General features: G+C 44.3%; 1 protein-coding gene across 2 annotated transcripts in view; it reads left to right on the plus strand.

Moving 5' to 3' along the window:
• Window positions 1-1,390: 1,390 nt before the first annotated feature.
• NTF3 (neurotrophin 3) overlaps window positions 1,391-18,876 on the plus strand; it is a 247,011-nt gene continuing 229,525 nt past the window's right edge. Inside the window, exon 1 of one of the 2 annotated variants that reach the window (XM_078673985.1) lies at window positions 1,391-1,582. Coding sequence is in view for 1 of the 2 variants with exons in the window: in XM_078673986.1 (XP_078530112.1) it covers window positions 1,565-1,582 (18 nt within the window). In the remaining variant the exon portion in view is untranslated. The remainder of the gene's footprint in view (window positions 1,583-18,876) is intronic. The other variant, XM_078673986.1, reaches the window with a different exon arrangement.

Genomic DNA, 18,876 nt, shown 5'->3' on the forward strand with positions numbered 1-18,876 from the left:
AAATAGGCGGAGTGGTGGATCCCTTCTCGGTTACTGAAGCAAACTTTGAAAAACTTTTTATAAACGGAGGTATGCTCCTGAGAACCAGGTCTTGGAATAATGCTGCTGTGGAGCTTGTTTGTGAGTTGGTACTTCTAAATCCGAAAATCTTCTTTCCTCCTGGACCCTCACACAGAGAGGGGAAGAGACACACCGTCCCTGTCAGCCGGCTTCTGCTGATGGTATCAGAGGTTCAAAGCAAAGTGCAACTGAAACAACTCCAGCCTGCCTCCATGCCCCAGAAAAAGCGGCTAGAGTTTGGGGCCGTGGGTTATTTTAGTGGTGCGTTAAAGTCTTGTTAATTAAGAAAGTTTCCGTGAGTAATGGATACCAGCGCATGTGTTGGTCCCTATAAAATCGTTACTGAAATTTATCTATGGGTCTTCGGGTTACGTTTGCATTGCTCACACACAAGCACAATGCCGGTGAATCTTTGCAGCAGGAGCACGAGTCTCCTGAGCTAGCCTGTTGTTTGCCGACTCTTACCTAGGGCCAGTTTCTGATTTTAAGTTCAGTATTTGTACAGACCAAAAAGGTACAGTATAGAGTAGACCAACATAGGAGTAAAGGGGTTTGTTTAAGCTCTGGTTTCTTAAAATGGATTTTGGTTGATGGTCTGGAAATGCCGGAAGGTTAAGTGTTGTCGAGTTTTTCCTGCCTATGCTATGTCTCATTTGAGGCCGCAGTGAAAGCACAATATCTAGCACATTTTAAAGAAAATCTCGAAGTATACTAGTTCACACGCGGAAGGTGGTCAAGCACGCCTCTGCGGGGAACCGCCGTTCATGAGGTTAAACGGATCTGCGAAGTGCCCTATATGCGTAGCTATCCGCCAAAAGACAGCGGCCACCCGAACAGGTGTGTGCAGGGGCTCCTGTGAAAAGAGGCGGCAGCGAAAACAACAGGCCAAGATTTGCAAACTCACCACGAGTCAAGAGAACCCGCCCCACGTTACCTTTTCTAGGATGTGAAAATGTTAAAGCGACTTCACCTGATTACATACTTTTTCCTTTTGACATCCTTTCTTTTGTGGAAAGGACCGTGACCATCTCAAGCATAGTTTTTGTATTTAAAACGAGAACATATGGTTTCCCGAAGCCGCCTCTCCCGGAGACTGTTCACGCGCTGGGCGTGACAGCGCGGGTGCGTGGAAGCGCAGGCGTGCACCCTGCGTGTGTCACTTGTGGCTGGGGGTGTGCGCGTGCCGTCCTGCCTCGCGCACAGACGCGGCCGAGCCACTCGCTGCGCCGTGGAGGTGAGCCGGAGCGCGGGCTGCGGCAGAGGCGCGCGGCGCCGAGGGGGTTAATCCTGAGAGTGCACAGCCATCTGGCTGGGCTGGTTTGTTATAATCGAGCAGATTATGTTCGCAGCCTCAGAGTTGAAGGTTCCTCTCCCGTGGAGCAGCGCTGGGGACCGGGCAGGAGCGCCAGCAAAGCGCGGCCACTCGGGGACTTTTGGATGAAAGATTTATCTGCGCTTTCCTCTTCTTCATGTCGACTTTTCTGCAAACATTCCCGCGGATGCCATGCTTACTCCTGCCACGGTAAGGCAAAGGGACTGAGGCAGTGGCCTGAGGGGGGAGGACGGGGGAAGGGTCTCTCTACATGGGGGCAGAGAGCAACGGCCCCCCACCCCCACCCTATTTACCTCACCCGCATACCTTTCATTGATTTCATGATGTTTAACCGAATAACTTATGGGGCCGTGGGACACGCGAGCAAAAATGTGCTGTATGCCCTGTGGCCTTATTGAATTCACATTTGTGTGTTACATTTGGTTAGGTTTTGAGGGAATAATGCGTTAGCAAATGGCGCGTATTGTGAAGGTTGCATTCGAAAGGGAACGCGCCAGCAGATGAAACTTTAGCAAAAAGTTTGCTGGAGCGAGCAAGCAATGCAAAACCGGCTCGAACAGACCAACCTCGCCCCGGGGGGATGTCGTCGCTCTTGACAAGCGCAGCCGAAGAGCCGTGGTTTGTGTCTCTGCTGTTCCTCAATCCCAGGTGATATTCCGCAGGTCTCTCTTGATTGAAGGACGCATGTAAAATAAAACTGGTGTTCGGGATTAATTTGACGCATAGCTGCGTCGTTTAGCATGTTATGTTTAGATGCACTATTAATGCTACGCTTTCGTTTCTGTATTGTGTAGTCCATAACCGAATGCACATATGCGCGGAGAGTGTGCTAATTGGTGTTCACAAATAAGCGACGTATTCATCAACGAAATATCAGTTATGGGGATGCCTTGATTCGTGAGTCTCCGGCTTGCGTTTGGAGACTTGAATATGTTAACACCAAAAGTGCCGCGGCATTACCAGCCAAAGGCGATCCGTGCATGGCTCGGATAGCGTCCGGGCTGCTTCTTAATCCCCGCTTAAAATACCCCGCCTGGCGCGCGCTTATGCCACCCCTAGCTCGGCACAGCAGACACTTTGATGTGGCCGGGGCGGTTCCGTGTGCATTGCACGGACGGCTTCTCACTCCCAGGCCATGGGAGTGGGACTCCCTGATGGCCATGTGGCTGCGGTGAGTGTTACTGTGCTCACTGGTTGAGGCACCAGGCGTTCACTAGTGATACAGCCTTGGAGGTGGGTATTTGTTTAGCCACTGGCTGCTGGTGTGTTTAACTTTTGTCATAACACACTCTGCAGAGAGCTATGCGCAGTATGCATACACAAGGAGGCCGGGAGCAGAGCTCGCCGTCTTCTTTGGGTCTCGAAATAAATCTGAGTGAGTGATAGGAAAACTGCGACTGCTTGCGTTAAACGTGACCTCGATGTGATGGCGGTCGGTTTGGACTAAGGCTTGCACCAAGTGTGTTTACTAGTTGGGTCTGTGTGTGTAGTAGTGCTATGATGGTCTGCCACTGCTGCTGCTTAGTCGAAGCAGTATAGCATGCCTTTGGCTTTCTCTCTGTTGAAGTCCCTCTGGACAGACTCTTATTGCCTTATATGTCTATAGCGTTGAATACAATGGTGTAGACGCGTCGAGGCGCTTACGTAGGTTCAATCAAAAGAAACTGGTACTCATTTAATCGGCTTCAGAAGGATGACAGGCTGAATACACTGCAATCATCATCGAACTCTAGTTTTGGGGGATGGGACTAGGCTTGCGCGACATGCAGCTGAGCTATCATTCGGGCCAAATTTGTGATCTGAATACCTGAAAGCGCATCGCGTGAAGCTGGTGATCACCTGATGTCATGTTCTATTGTTACCATTTGTATCTTGTGGGCGCCATTGATGTTTTGATGGCAGCTCCTGCCTGTTGTACATCTGCCAAAGCAAATATTTACTGCCGGGCACTCAAGTGCTCAACAGGACAGGCCTGGTGCGCCTTTTCTTCAGCTGCAGCTTATTGGCACTGTGGCGAGGGCTCCTGACAACCTAAAATGGTGGACATGGTGGTTTGACCGGAGATCCGGAGCATATGAGAAACAAGTGGTTTTGTGTTTTTTTTCTTAATTTTCCTTATTTAACTGTCTTACTACATCTTCAGAGAAGTGCGTCTTGAACGGGTGATACTTTGCACACACACGAGGGATAACATGAAGCTCCTTTGCAGGCACACGGCATAGCATGATGCTAGTGTCTCGTTCGTTAAATCTCGCAGGATTTAAAAAAGTTTGTAAAGAGTGCATGCAAAATTAGTTAACCGTGGCCGGCTCCTTTTGGAAGCCACTGAAAAGTTAGCAAGTTCGAACCGCACACTTTTCCTGACAATTTCCCTGTTTTCTGTATGACATTCTCATGCACTGTAATTCATTGTCATCATTTTGCATGTATCTGGGCTCATAGAAGAGACGAGTGAGTGACATGTGGCGGGAGAGAAGCACGTTGACAAGCAAAATGAAGTCACCTTGCCACTGACTTGGCTGCCGTATTTTCCCAAGAAGCCTAGTGAACTAGTTTCGACACACCCCTTGGGGGCAATACTTGTGAGGCGGGCGGGCTACAGTGCTATGTCCGCAATTTACCTTGTATAGATTGGGGAATTCGCCAGACATACATTGGCTGCGGTTGTTTTTTCACACAAAGAAGAACATGTGTGGTGGTGTTAGAAGTTCAGATCTTGCATCGCAAACTCCACCTGATCATTCTGTTTTCTCTGCATTTCTTCGCTTTAATGCAGTTCTTCAGCTGCCTCCGCGCTGACCTCCATATTATTGTTCTGCTCTTTCGCCTTCTCTTGTTTCTCTCTCACTCATCTCCTCTCTCAGCCTCTGCTTGTCCCACTGACACACTGCGTTTTTATTACAGCTGTTCTGCCACGCTGGTTGTCGACCTCCCCTTCTTTCCCCCACTATTTCCTTTATTTTATTTATCCTGCATACCACGATTGCCACATCAATCTAGAACTTTGGGTGGAGGGGATCAAAGTTGATGTTAGTTGATGGCTCTCGGTCTTGAGTTTAGGACGGCACAGACCATTCTAGTACTTCAAAATGCCTGTTTCCGCAGAGAGGAGGAAGTGGGGGCAGCGTGGGGGTTCACAGCAGCAAGATCTTTGTGGTTACCATGATTCCTCTCTAAATCGGTGGACCTCCATGGTTTGTGGAAGCAGTTTGTGCTGAGATGTTGAACATGGTTGAGTGGTCAACCCAATGGCTTCCTTTCACCCACTAGGCCCCAGTGCTTCAGAATAAAAATCTAACCAGTGAGCCCTGTCATGGTCACGGCTAGTAATCTTCCAGTGTCCATTTTACAAGCATTATAAAGAGGGCTATGTTATGTTTTGAGAAACACCTTGCATCTTTTACAATTAACTTGACTAAAATACATTGTGGCCAGTCTTTTTGTTCCATATAAGCTACACATTTACTATTAAATATGGTGTAGAAGTCACTTCCCGGTGCGTACTCTTCGTCAACAGGTTGCTATTGAATCATGTGTTTATTAACATTGGACTTCATAACTTGGTAATAAAACTGTGATGTTCTGCCAATCAAATAAAAATATGAACCATAATCATTTGATTGGACACCGATGACCGATTTCAAGATGCAGCTGGGAAAGTAAAATTGTCAAGTGCAATATCCACTAAGGTTAGCTGCACTAAATTCTTGCACATCCTGTTCAGGGATATCCTGTCCAGCAAATCAGCATTGCCAAGGCAATATCTTAATCAGAATCGTAGTCTATCAGTTTGGATAGCTAAGAGTGTGACACAAGCAACCTCTTTGTTTTCAGGTTGGGAGACACATAGAGCTACTGAGGTGGCATAGGGCGGAAATGTATTGGCTTATCACTGCAAATACCTTGTTTTCAGATTGCTGCTGAGAGTTGGTCACAATGCATAACCGAGGAATGCCTAGTTATAGAATCATTGGATATGAGGCAGAGCTGCAGACTCTGATGAATATTGTCCGACAAGCAAATGTAATGTGCCAAACGGCAAAGCAACCAAGCACTCTAATGAGAACGACATAACATACACTTCATTCTACTCACTGCCACAGATTCTTAGCATTATTATTAATTCCACTGATCAGCCTGCACTGATTTCCACGGTTCGGTAAGGCAAACAGCTTCAATTCCTCATCCTTTTGTATATTTGTGAATTCCCAAGTTGATATTAAGTTTTGGGATCAGTAGACCTTTTAGCGCAGAAAGTAAGGACCTGCGAGGACAAAGGGCACATGTTTGTCAATATTTGTTTGACATTTTTCTACCTTTATAATGTAAAAAAATGAAATAACTCTTGTAGCACAGTTAACATTAAACATGGTAATATCTTCACGTAATATCACCACATGTTGTTTTCTTTAAGAGATTACATACCTCCATAACTACAACTCATATTCCAAAACAAGTATCAGTGTAACATTAAAATAATTCAGTTTTTGATTCCAGACCATTCTTCGGAATCTTGAACGTTCTGCATATTGTTGACAAGGTTGTAAGATGCTCCTTATGTTCTGTAGGTTCACTAGACAGCCTGTAAGGAACTCTTGGATTTATTGAGGTTGAAGCAGCCTCCAGATATCTCTCAACCGCTGTGACGTTCCTTCACTGGTGTGCACCACTGATAGGAGGCAAGTACATCACACAGTTGTTTAATATTTAGGGGTGTCCCCTTCAAAGTAGGAAAGCCGGGGCTGCCTGTAGCGGTGGGTGAATATAATGTTGTAGCCTACAGCATGTCAAGAGTGTGTTTCGCATGAAGGGCTCACCTGCTGCATTGCACAAGGAGTCTACAGTAATATCTGGCCTGGCGGTGTAGTCAAGGTTTTACCAGGATAGGCCCACACTCCCACTTGAGAGGACGTGTCATCACTTACTTCCTCTGCTTAGCCCCCGTCAGCACACTACGCCAGGTGGCTTCCACTGAATTGTGTGCCCATTACTCATGGCCCAAGTACAGCAGTGACGCATAATTCGGAGCAGCGGTCGGCACGCAATGACATTGACTTAGCCTCTAGCGTGAGTGTCTGTTTGTGTGCATCCGTGTGTGAGCAGCTGTCCTCATTGGTTGCTTTAGTATCATCCAGACACTTGCCACATGTTTTTGTTTACTCTCGCTCCTGCTTCCCTTTCACTGCAGCCATCTGTGGAGGTCTCACCCTGTTCCCTGCTTTCCCTGAGATCTCAGACTGCAATACAACTAGCAAAGCTGTCAGTATGGTTTTAGATAAAATGTTTCCTTTTAAGGCACTATGTGAAAGAGTTTGGGTACAGTCAGTGTTTTAGGGACATATGCAAGGTCAGGGCACACATATTGCACTTCTTAGAATTATGTCCTGTATTTTGAAATTGGACTAAACCCAACCCATGCAGGACCAACATTGCCATTTTACATACACCTGTAAAAGTAATGCAGGCATGTTTTTCAGGGATACGAACTGTCCAGCAGGACTCGTATAGGCAAACAAAATGTTAATATATTTGTCGACCTCACTTTTAGATAAATGTAACTTCTTTAGCATTCATTGCTACTTGTACACATGCATTTACAAGTGAATGTGATGTGTGGTCAGGGCAGGGTAGCTGCAGCTATCCTAGGCTCTGCCCACGCTAGCCCTGGTGTCTGGGCTCATCAAGGCAGCAGCAGAAACTAAAAGCTAAGAGAGCTCTGAGATGCTGCCTATTTTATATTTCAAATCTGAGGTAGTAAAGGTGGGACAATGGGTCAAGCCTGTGACGACCTATGGGTGTGTGATGTCACTTTCAATCCCCATACCCTGGCATTTTTGGATATGGATGATCGTGCATACAGATAGACAGCTATTTGGGATTATTTTGCTTTAATTACAAAACCTTGTATTTGAAGACACCAGCACCTGCCTGAATGTACTGTCATCTTCAAGACAATGGTGGGCTTAGAGATTCAACAAGTTTGGACGGGATTTAAAAACAAATGTTTAAGACATACAAGAGAAGAGACGTCGTTATTCCACCTAGGATTGAAAGAAATACTGGTTTCCAACAAAAACAACATTTCCTAAGGTTATACCTACAACAATGAAAACATGCTGTGAACATATTGTGTAATGATAGGTTTAAGATCTTAGAATCACCATGGAACGGCTTAAAACATTGTACAGCGTCTCTGATGATAGAAGGTACAAAGTGTGTGTATCTTCTCTAACCTTTAAGTTATCATCATTTCACTGCATAGTTTTACAGGTAGTGTCCATGGCTTTTGGGTGCTCGCTACATTGCACCTCGGAGTGTGCCTATGATCATCCCTCATCACTGAGTCTCAACTGAAAAAAACAAATGTATGAATTTTGCCAGCTGATAGGCCATTTGGTGCACTCGTTTTACCTTTAATGTTTCCTCAGAATACACTCTGTTTTGCAATACATACACTCTTTATCTGTGCCTGGAAGAATCCATCCATTTGGGTCTTTTGATGCTGTTTCCATAAATCAGAGAATTATTTGCCGAGTTTCACAACAGGGTGAAGCTTGCTACTTTGCAGTAATTTTATGTCCAGAAAGAGAAACACTACAATAGAGAATTAGTCCACTTGTGCGCCTTCAGATAAAGCTATTGTGCAATATAGCATTTACAGTCTCCTAGAACACACTTATTGGGGAAATTGTATGCTGGTATGGAAGTGAAATGGTTGTTTTGGGAGATGTTGGAGAACTGGTAGTGGCAAAAGCAAAGGTGCACTTCAGTTTTATTTTAGCATAGTGGGCATAGCGGGAAAATACTGTGAGAGTCCCTGGAGGGGACAGTTTGGGCCTGCGATGGGCTATGACCTTTTAAACCTACGTGTGCAGAAGAAGAGAATTATCTGAGATGGGGAGAGTGGGTGCCAGTTGCACACTGTGGTCAAGGAGACCTGGAGTGTGAGAAGCTATTTACGTCCTGGACGTCATGTAATGTGCTCGCATATGTATGCTATGGAGTCTTCATATTTTGAAGTCTGACTGTGAACCTAGATAAAACTAAAGTAGTGAGCCGTTAGCATGTGAGAGATGGAGTCCAGTGGCATCTGGGTTGTTTGAATCTGCATGTGGTATTACGATTATCATGTTAAGTGTGGGTGAGTGTAATTGTCTATACCTTTGTCCCCTGGCAGAAACCAAAAGAGATGCAGTAAGCAATATCAAGTGCAGCTGTGGTGACTTATCACTATAGGAAATTTAAAAAACCATACAGTGGCAGGACAATTCCAATAGTTACATTTGGGGCTGCAAGTTGGTTTGCTGCTGGGAAGTTATTATTTGATGCATTTGAAGTGTGGAGGGAAGTTGTGGACATGGAATGTCACTGCCTGTCAATGTGATTAGACTGGAATTAGGCTACACTTGTGGTGGCACCAAGCCGACTGCGCTGTTGTTCCAAGATAAGTTACCTCAAGTGAGAGGCTGTCAGTACCACAATCTTTTTGGCAAAGAGGGTAAAGCCAACTAACTTTAAGAAACCCTCTCTCAGAGTTGGTTGTATTTAAGACTAATTTCTTGCTGGCTGGTAACCCTAATCAGGTTTCCCATAAGTTAATGAACTCTTGTGTCAGAAGGAGTGGAAGGATGCTGAGCATCATTATACTTTTTAGATAAGTAGGTATGATCTCTTTTGTATGAACTATACCTTCAGGGCTCTTTGTCCCTAATTGGGCATCGCAATCCAACCAGCAGACGCAATAAGCTTTATGCACTCCTAACTGGGAATTTGCACTCTTGTGAATGTTATGGGGGCTTGACGTGGAATGATGACAAAGAAACTCTGCAAGCTGAACAAGACTGGGAGGGAATGTAGAACTTATTTACTCAGCAACTGATAAAAAATAAAGGAGTGCTGAACGAACATTCACTCGTTACCACCGAGGAATCGAGAAATAGTGGAGTGCCCTTGATGACAGCAATGGGCTCTCCTGTGGATGTTACTAAAGTAAGGGACACGGTTGCAAATAATCATTTCATCACACAATGTGTGAATGTGTTGGGATTTTCATGAAGACTAGATGAGAAATAGGTAGAGATGACTGTCAGAGCCGACGACTTTGGGGTTGGGGAATCAGGTTCGAGTCTCCGCGTTGGATCAACATCTTGTGGTTCTGGGCAAATCACTCAATCTCCCCAGCCTACCACAAATGAATGTGTCTTGTGTAATGTAACTGGTGCTTCAATACTTTCGGGCCATGTTTGCGCTATATAAACTGCATTAAAAAATGGCATGCTTCCTACAGGCTGTGTTTTTGGCCTTTATTTATATATTTTGTAAAGGGCTATAAAACAAGTCATTAAAAGTGGAAAAACAGACATTTTTTTCCAAGGGGATGGTAGAGTAAGAAAATCCAACGGGCATCTTTCTCATTTTTAGCAGCATAAGAAGCATAAGAAATCAGAGATTCACGTTGTACTATGGGTAGTGCAAATCTTTAAATGCCATCTATGGTAATTGTAGACGTTTTTGGCTGAACCAAGGTGTAATGACACGGTTATTTGCATGTCTGCAAGGATACAACTTTGCAGGGCATTTTTCTGCATTTCTTGCAGACTGGGTGAAATATCATTACATATTGCATCTGGCCTTTAACAGTCGATGTTGCTGTGTCGGATGCAATTGTACAGCGTATTGCAATTTTTCATTTGATAAGATAGTAAGATAGGGCGAACAGATAGGATTGATGTGTATAACTCTGTTTTGATAAGATAACATTATCGTGAAATATTGATGTCCACGACTTATGATCAAGGCAATCCATAAGAAATCAACTTGTAGATTTCATTTTCAAAAAGTTGCTTATTCTTCCATTAGCATCGTAGAGCTTCAAACCACGTCCCCCTGATAAACTTTTTGATCCTAGACCAATTAGGTTTGTTTTTCTCCACCACACTTCTATAATTTGCCCAAGAAAACCGTGCTAGGTGGACTTAGAAAAAGACAAACTCTAATATCAAATTCCTTTGATTAAACTAAATTAAAGGTGCAGCTTTGTTGCAGATGTTTAGCAATAAAAGAAAGTAATTATGTGTATGACTTTATGCTGTAAACATACAGTTGTAGGAGATCCATTGCAATAGTATTACCAGTAAACAAGCACACACAGAACCATCTTAATTGCAGGCATGTTTCAGGCTGTAGTCGTTTTGTGACACCAATTTTGGAACATCTTGGGGTGCCATATAATTTTTATCCGACTATCCGAAACAAAACACTCCAATAAATGTCCACCGGTTCTGAGTGAAATTCATAAATCTCGCACTAATCCCATCAGAATGCCACACGTTAGTACTCAGATGGCTTCAAGCATTCCACTGGAATCTTTCCAAAACAGATGCAAAATTCAACAACAAGTTTTGGCAGATTACTTGTAAAAAGCTCACCTGAGGGAAGGTGTTATTGCTGGCACGATGAACGCCCATTCAAACAGCACCAACTATCATTTTAGAAAAAGTTTTAAGTTACACGAGGCCTACTCAACCAGAGAAAGCATGGCTCCTCTGTAAAGTGCATATACTTCAAACAGAAAGTTGTCGTGTTCTTTCAATGACTATAGTTTTTATAGCATTTTAAATCAAGCTAAATATAGGATTCCAAATAAGAACTCGCATACAATAGTTAAGTAAAACAATGGTACCAATCATAACAGTAATACTAAATAAACTTAATGATAATAAAATTTAGAGCTAAAATATTATAGCTTCATTGCAATATCTAATAAAGCCTGAATTATTCTCATTCAATTGAAAGAGCTCAAATGAATGAATGAATAATTAGTAAACATAACCAAACTACAATAAAACTGTTTTCTAATCATTAGTCATGCATACTAAACGCTCAAAATATGCCAAAGGTTCCACATCAGAGAACAAATAAGTATGTACTAGCGCTGAAAGTTGCTCTCAAACGTGTAATGGGCCATTTTAAGCAGACATTAAAGCAGTCATTTTTCACCTAAGAAGATGCTTATCATTGTGACAATAATGTGAAAAATCTTGCAATATTGCTAGAGCTTCAATTTTAGATAAAATTCTATAATCAACAGAATTCAATATATCACTGCTTTGACCCAAAATGTCTGAAGCGAACAGCAGCACATTAGAACATGAATCAAATATCGATTATATGAAGCACCAGCACATCATACAAAATAATCCACAAAACCAAACCATTTTTTATTATTATAGGAGAGCCAAAAGTATTCGTAAACCTATTAAACTGAAGAGTTTGACTGTGCTTTTCCCATTTTTTCTTTACTGATAATTTTTTCCACAGAACATTTGAAAAATGCAAACTTTTTTTCAGATTCTTTTCCTTTGCAGACTTAGGGCCTGATTATAAATTAGGCGCTGTGGCAGCGGCCACCACACAAGCGCCCTACTGCCACACTGCCAAACCCGTACTGAGACGGCCTTCCAGATTCCAACTGAATTCCAGGTCGGGTGGTCCTGCTTTGGTGGACCAAAGAGGGTGCTGTGCTGAGTCTCTTATGTGAGCCTTAGCAAGGCATCACCTTGAGACCGCCAAAGCGTGTTCCTGCATGGCATGGACTCTGAAGTGTGCCTGGTGGTAGCAGTGGTACCATGGCGGTTTGACTGCCCAACACAGAATAAGGCGATCGGACCGCCACATTGTGATGACCAGGGCAGAGATGCCGGACATTAGGACCCTGTGGGTCACAAGGCTGCAGGACGAGGACGAGGACAGATGTGTGATGGCAGACTGAGAAGCAACTATAATAAAGAAGTATCTGTTCCCCTACCACATTGTGTCCAGAGTGATTACTGATCGTCGGGGATCTGACAACTGGCGACGAGGCGGATCGAGTCCCTGCGTGCAGAAACACAGAAGTCGCGATTTTAAAGCCAGGAGCCAACCCTGGATCGCGTTGCAGCCAGGAAGAAGAGGGAAGAGTGAAGCGCCGTCCAGCATTCAGAGGCGACGTGGGAGCCCACCCCAACCGCCGCAAAAGAAACGAGCAAGACAACTGGTAAGCGCCAAGCGCTAGCGCGAAGAGCGCGCGAAGTTTAAAGGAGCCCAGAGCCAGCGCGAGAGTCTCGGCGGCCATATTGGGGCCAGGCGCAGGAGCCAATAAAAACGGAGACTGAGGGCGGCGGCCATTTTGAAGTCCGGCGGTGCCCGGATTGGCCCAGAAGTCTCGCGAGAGTCTCGGCGGCCATCTTAAAGTCAGGTGCGAGAGCCAATAAGAAAGCAGGAACGTTTGGGCGGCCATTTTAAAGGCAGGAAAAATCGAAAATCAGAAGAAGAGGCGCAGAACACGAAGGAATGAAGAAATAAACACAGACAAGCGCCGAATACAAAGAAAGGAAGGAATAAACACAGACAAAGGCAAGAACAAAGGGAACAAACAGGAGTAAAGTGAAAAAAAAAAAAAAAAAAAAACAAAAAGAAAGAAAGACTGTCTGGAGTAGGAAGTAATAAGAAAAGGACACAATAACAAGGGGGACAAAGTATCACCCCACAAAGAAGAATAATAAGGAAGGAACGTACGAGATATCCAGAAATAAATAAGTGTCCAAAAGAGTAAAAATGCCAGACACGAAATCACAGAGTCAGAGTGCACTATTCCGCAGACCAGTGCCTTTCGTGGTATCGGAACCACAGGTGGGCATCCGGTGGGAAAAGTGGATCACAAAATTCGAACGATACCTGAAGGCGACTGATGTCGTAGATGGGAAGAAGCTGGATCTACTGCTAAACTTCGTGGGGGATGAGGTGGAAGACCTCCTAATAACACTCCCTCAAAGTGAATTAGAAACCTATGACAAGTTGAAAACGTGTCTAACGGCTAAGTTTGACCCGCAAAGAAATGTTGATTTCGAGAGATATTCGTTCCACATGGCATACCAGCAGCAAGAAGAGTCAATGGATGACTTCGCAACGAGGCTACGAAAGCTGGTAGCATATTGTGAATTTGAAAAGTATGACAATGAACAGGCACTTCGTCTCAAAATGATAGAAGGCTGCCGAGACACGGAGTTTCGCACCAGATTACTGAAAGAACCGATCACCTTGGAGAAAATACTTGACCTAGCGAGGGCAGAAGCAAGAGCGACTGTACAAGCGAAACAGATGGATCGAAAGGGCGAACAGATACATCGAATTACAGATACAGGCAAAAAAGGGAACTGGAAAGGAGGACACAAGGAACAGGCGCCGAAGAAACGAAGTTCCCAATGCTATAGATGCGGCCTGGAATTTCCTCACCGAGGACCATGCCCAGCATTTGGTCAAACATGCAGAAAATGTAACAGAAGCAACCACTTTGCCACCATGTGCCAAGGTGGCCAATTCAAAAGCGACCGTGGCAGACCAGGAAAACCAAGACAATCGACAACAAAACATGTAAGACACATGGACGCGACGGAGAGGAGCTCGTCGGGAGGATCAGGAGGATCAGAAGAAGAGGAGGAAGAGACAACAAGCAAAGCAGAACGCCTATATCTCATGACCACGGATGAAGGGCATGGAGAGGAACATATCAGGCTAATAGACAGGAAGTCAATAAAGAAGACAGATTGGGTAACCATTGATGTAGGGCCACACCAAACAAAGTTTGTACTAGACAGCGGAGCTACGTGCAACATCATGTGTGCCTCTGAATATGACAAGATGAAGAAGAAGCCGCCGCTACAACCATCAAGTGTAAGAGTGTTCACATGGGGCGCACAACATCCTGTAACAAACATGGGAAAGTTCATGGACACCATGACACACGACGGCAAAACCGTCGTAGGTGAAATACACGTGTTACGAGGAGACATTCCAGCACCATGCCTACTAAGCAACGTAACAGCAAAAAGAATGGGACTACTGAAAATGATGTATCACATGTCGGAAAAGGTGAGCATACTACAAGAGTTCCCGAAGCTGACAGATGGCCTAGGAAAATTTGAAGGAAAGCAAATAACATTACACATAAACGAGGCTGTCAGGCCAGTTGCACAGCATCACCGAAGGGTGCCAATACATTTACAACCCCAAGTAGAGGAGGAAATAAAGGTGCTACTGGCCCAAGACATCATCGAGCCGGCGGAAGGACCAACGCCATGGGTGTCCCCAATAGTGGCTGTACCAAAGAAAGACACTACACAGATAAGAATCTGTGTGGACATGAGAATACCAAATACAGCCATCGAGAGAGAAAGGCACCCAGGGCCACATCTGGATGACATGATAAGCTGCCTGACAGGGATGAGAAAATTTTCAAAACTAGACCTGTGCAAGGGATATCACCAACTGGAACTAGATGAGCAATCACGATACATAACGACCTTCTCAACACACCTTGGACTGTTTCGGTACAAAAGACTGAGTTTTGGAATATCCTCAGCAGCCGAGATATTCCAAGAAACAATCAGGCAGATAATAAGACCGATAACGAACAGTCTAAACTACAGCGACGACATCCTGGTTTTTGGAAAGTCGGAGGGGGAGCATGACACGGCACTGAGGGCAGTATGTTCACGGCTGGTAGAGGTGGGCCTGACAGTAAACGAGAAGAAATGCGAGCTGGGGAGAGAAGAACTGGTGTTTTTTGGACACATATTCTCACGAAAAGGAATGAGGCCTGACAAGAGTAAAATCGACACGCTCGAAAAAGCGAGTGAACCTAAAGATGTTGCTGATGTGCGCTCGTTCCTTGGCCTTGCCAGCTACTGCGCGAGGTACATAAAGGACTTTGCAACGGTGAGCGCACCATTGAGAGAACTGACAAAACAAGGGCAGCCATTTGAATGGACCACAGAGTGCACAAAAGCGTTTGAAGAGATAAGAGCGTCAGTGACAGCAGTTGACCACTTAGCATATTTTGACCCGAACCTATGCACGGAACTAACAGTTGACGCCAGCCCAGTTGGTTTGGGTGCAATACTAGCACAACACAAACCAGGAAAAGAGTCACCTCGACAAGTAGTAGCATACGGAAGCAAAAGCTTGTCAGATGTTGAGAGAGCCTACTCTCAACCGGAGAAAGAGAGCCTGGCAGTGGTATGGGCATGTGAGCACTACCACATGTTCATATATGGAAAACCGTTCACAATAGTGACAGACCACCAAGCGCTAGTGACCATCTATGGCAACCCAAAAGCGAGAATACCGCCGAGAATAGAAAGGTGGGGAATAAGGTTGATGGACTACAACTTTAAGATAATACACAAGCCAGGAAAAGATCAAAATCCAGCAGACTACATGTCGCGACACCCGCTCCCGCACAGGAGCAATAGCACCACAATGGCAGAAGAATACCTCAACTTCATAGTGAAACAAAGCACCCCAGCGTCAATTACAAGTGAAGAACTGGCACTGGAGACAAAAAGAGATCCGACAATGAAGACAATAGGAACAATAGTGAGGCTACAAAGATGGAGACATATTAATAACAACACCATCACAGAAGAAGGAGTTGATAAAGAAGAACTATTGGCGTTCAAAAAGATAGGCGAAGAACTGTCGGAGACAGAGAACGGAGTGCTGTTGAGAGGTTCAAGAGTTGTAATACCACTTCGTCTGAGAAAAAGAACAGTCAAAATAGCGCATGAGTCACACAGAGGAATAGTAGCGACAAAGAAGATGCTGAGAGAAAGAGTGTGGTTCCCAGGACTAGACAGCATGGTGGAAGAAGAAGTGGCGCAGTGCTACACCTGTCAAATAACGGGTCCATCCAGCAAGCCGGTACCGCTGAGGATGTCGGAATTACCGTTGGCAGTATGGACTGAATTAGCGGCAGACTTCTATGGGCCACTAGAGACTGGAAGATACCTGCTAGTAGTCATTGACGAGTTTTCAAGATTCCCGGTAGTAAGGGAAGTGGCATCGACATCAGCAAATGCCACCTTACCAGTGCTGGATGACATATTTGCTGCCTGGGGCTCACCACAAACACTGAAAACAGACAATGGCCCTCCATTTTCAGGAGAAGAATTCCGCAGGTTCATGGAATACCTGGGGATCAAACACAGGAAAATAACACCGCTGTGGCCCCAAGCCAACGGAATGGCAGAAAGATTCATGGGGACCATCAAAAGGGCCATCCAAAGAGCAAAAGTGACACAGATCTCCATTGGACAAGCGCTATGTCAGGTGCTACGAGACTATAGAAACACCCCCCACAGCACCACGGGCAAATGCCCAGCAGAACTGGTGCTAGGAAGAACAAGCAAGACGAGGCTACCACAGAGAGAAGTAACAGCAGACTCCAACAGACAAGAAATCGCAAAGAGAGACAGCAAAGAAAAAAAGAAAATGAAGGACTACGCTGACAAAAAGAGACATGCAGCGGAGCACCAACTAAAAGAAGGGGACATAGTAATAGTGAAGCAAACCCAGCACAGAAAATCAGACAGCCCTTTTTCAAAAGAGCCACTGGTAATAACTGGAGTAAAAGGGTCAATGGTGACCGCAGCGTCAGACAATCGGACTGTAACAAGAAACAGTTCGCATTTCAAGGAGCTCAAAATGGAAAAAGAAGAAAGAATAATAACAACGGCGGAAGGAGAAGAAAGAGAACAAGGAACGAACGGTGAAGTGACAACACCCAAAGAAGAAGGTGGAGGACCAGAGCAGAGCGGAGAACAAAGACCAAGAAGAGAGTGCAAAAAGACAAAGAGACTATTAGAAGAAATGTAGAGAGTCTCTCTATATCTCTCTCTCTCTCTCTCTCTCTCTCTCTCTCTCTATCTCTATATGTATATCTCTCTCTCTCTCTCTCTCTCTCTCTCTCTCTCTCTCTCTCTCTCTCTCTCTCTCTCTCTCTCTCTCTCTCTCTTTCTATATCTATATCTCTCTCCCGAACTGCAGCACAGTCAGTTGCAGTGTGGATAAGGATTTGTACATGGGGAAAAGCATTTGTTGTAACAAAGGGGGAGATGTGATGACCAGGGCAGAGATGCCGGACATTAGGACCCTGTGGGTCACAAGGCTGCAGGACGAGGACGAGGACAGATGTGTGATGGCAGACTGAGAAGCAACTATAATAAAGAAGTATCTGTTCCCCTACCACATTGTGTCCAGAGTGATTACTGATCGTCGGGGATCTGACACACATGGATTTTGCGGTCCATTGTACCGCCAAACTCATAATCAGGCCCTTAGTCACTCTAATTATGAGATCAAACCAGAGGAACAGAATGCAGTAGACTACTTCAGAGTGCACGGGACTTCAGGCAGATGCCTTTTCAGTACCTGGTTGCATTTAATGTTTTGCTTTCGGTCTCCTTTTTGTGTGCCCCTTTTAAACCAAACATAATAATTTTATATAAAAAGGAGTTTCCCCTATTGTTGAAATGACGCCCTACGGCCCCGTTCACTCTTCCACACGGCGCCTTATCTTAGGAAGTAGTTTTTAATATCCTAACCATGACACATTTTATGATGTGTCCATGATAAATGCCATTATGCAAACAACTATAGAAGTGTAGAGCCCACAGTGAAGTACTTAGCACCTCTTTCCGGGTCCAATTCATATTTTAAAGATAATTTTCCCACAACTCACGATTTGTCTATGAGAAACATTTTGATATTTAGAATTCCATTGCCTTATCACTAACACTCGTTGTGGTCTGGAAGTCAGTGAAAGGCATTCATTTTGAGGCCAACTTTCTCAGAGATTAATGTGCAATATAAACCTCACACCTACCCTAAAACTCTCTGGACAGTGCGATGTCAAGTTTTTAAATAAACCATCTATCACAACAATTTGACTCAGCAGGCTAGGAAGTTTCGTTTTTCTGTGCCTATCATATTTTGAAGAGCTTGCCTAGTTTATATAAATGTTTTAGTAACTATCAGGCCTTAGGGTTTCTTAAGCAATTGGAGATAATTTGGGGGTGCCTGGTTCTACGCGTGTATAGACTCACACACAAGTAAAGTTTAAAATTTGATTATAGGAGCATATCTGAATCAAAAACCTTCTTTTGGCAATATGCTAAAATTAATCCACTTAAAAAAAGACCAGAAAGGCAAGACTCCACTAAACAGTAAGACGCAGTAGCCATTTAATATTTCTTTGGCTTATTGGCTCTCTTCACGGTGGGCCTAGAGTCTGATTGCATGGATTGTGCAAGTGCATTTTTGCACCAACATTCTCTTATTACAAAAACAGAAATGTTGTTAATACAATTGTGAACCAACAAATATACAGACTGAACTGTGTAAATGTTTCTTTGGCACTTATAAACCAGTGAAAATGGCAGTGTAAAATTAGATCAGTTCAAATTCAAAAGCTTTGCTTTAAATTCACATTAGTGCAATACAAATACAGATATTCTGGTTCTTGGGATCCAGTTAATCTGTTTTCTAGATGTCTTTCATTTATGTTTTTCAGGTGTACTAGGTCTGTCCATCATTGCCCCTTCTGCACCTTCAGATAACTGCTCTGTCTTTATTTGCTTTATGAATCCCCGAGTTCCTATTGCATT

Source organism: Lissotriton helveticus, chromosome 1_1 (assembly GCF_964261635.1).
Source record: "Lissotriton helveticus chromosome 1_1, aLisHel1.1, whole genome shotgun sequence".
Classification (NCBI taxonomy): Eukaryota; Metazoa; Chordata; class Amphibia; order Caudata; family Salamandridae; genus Lissotriton; species Lissotriton helveticus.